Here is a 1,340-nt window from a genome sequence, read left to right as displayed (position 1 = left end):
CATTTTAATTTAAATCTATCACAGTAAGTTACTTAATTATATCGCAGGAATAATTTGATATTGAGATAAAAATGGCTGCATTGGGCCTTTAACCTATCTCGTTTTTAGAATGGTACTGCTGGATATACTTCTAGGAAGTGAAAGAGGGCTTTAGTGAGGGAAGGAGGAGAGAGAGTATTCATTATTAGACATGAATTCATTGCAAATACTGTCCGTACATTCTTGGTCATTGTTCATTCATAGGCTTTTAGCATCTCCTGTGCATGCATACTTTACAAATCCTTATGGTCTCATCGTATGTTTACTGGCATGTGATTTAACTTGGACATCTGTCCACTTTCTCCTTGAGGTAAAGCATGAGGAATTTGTTTCCGTCATTTAGAATTGAAGCTGGACTGAATTAATCATTCAGAATGAAGCTGCACTAGATGAATCATTCAGAATGAAGCTAAACTAAATGAATCATTCAGAATTAAGCTGCACTAAATGAATCATTCAGAATGAAGCTGCACTAATTGAATCATTCAGATTGAAACTGCACTAAATTAATCATTCAGATAGAAACTGCACAAAATGAATCACTCAGAATGAAGCTGCACTGAATTAATCATTCAGAATGAAGCTGGACTAAATTAGTCATTCATTGACTCTCATTGTGCCTCACAGGGAACGTGAAGAAGCCAGGCCCCATCTCTAGGATCTACACGTCTTTGTGGAAGCCTTGGAGCCAGCTGACCGACTCCAGCCACTCAGACAACCTGGGAACAGACAGTCCTGCCCTGGCTACTGAGACCACCAGCAGCACACCAACCACCGGTGGGTTTGGAGATGAATGGAAAGATGAATGTTTTTATCTTTTTTTACATTGTTGAATGGAAACAATGTTTTTCTATTCTATTTTTCTATTCTATTCTGATTCTATCATTAATCCTCCTCTCTCTCCCGTAGTCACAGAGAGCCGTAACCTTTCACCATCTGATGACCTCACACCCTCAAACTGGACCGGATTGGTTGATCTGGAGGGAGAGGCCCACTCTTGTAAGAAACATTATTTGCAACTTAAATTACACCCTATTACTGTAACCATATAGATCACTACTTTTGACCAAAGTTACTGGTTGCTTTGGTTGATTATTTTTACTGTAATTCAGCATGTTTGTCTTCTCAGCCACAGATCCCTGGTCCTCCGAGTCCTCTGAGGGGTATGTCACCCTGCAGCTGAGCCCAGGAGAGAGCTCTCTAGCCTGGGGAGACCTGGGAGACATGGACCCTGACTCTGGAGCTTTCCTCAGACCTCCAGCCACACCCAGCCCCAGTCCAAGTACTACCACTCAGGAAGA

The 1,340-nt window shown here is 41.5% G+C and overlaps 1 protein-coding gene across 2 annotated transcripts in view; it reads left to right on the top strand.

The window, feature by feature from the left end:
* Positions 1-1,340, top strand: part of LOC139550283 (neurocan core protein-like) — a 154,059-nt gene that overhangs the window by 55,132 nt on the left and 97,587 nt on the right. For both annotated transcript variants that reach the window (XM_071361080.1, XM_071361079.1), the window contains 3 exons: positions 667-816; positions 949-1,038; positions 1,169-1,340. The exon at positions 1,169-1,340 is cut by the window's right edge and continues 31 nt beyond it. In XM_071361080.1, coding sequence (XP_071217181.1) covers positions 667-816; positions 949-1,038; positions 1,169-1,340 — 412 coding nt within the window. The remainder of the gene's footprint in view (positions 1-666; positions 817-948; positions 1,039-1,168) is intronic.

This window comes from Salvelinus alpinus, chromosome 23, assembly GCF_045679555.1.
Source record: "Salvelinus alpinus chromosome 23, SLU_Salpinus.1, whole genome shotgun sequence".
In the NCBI taxonomy this organism is placed as follows: Eukaryota; Metazoa; Chordata; class Actinopteri; order Salmoniformes; family Salmonidae; genus Salvelinus; species Salvelinus alpinus.
Note: the sequence above shows the minus strand (reverse complement) of the source record. Positions and strands in the feature narration are given on the sequence as shown.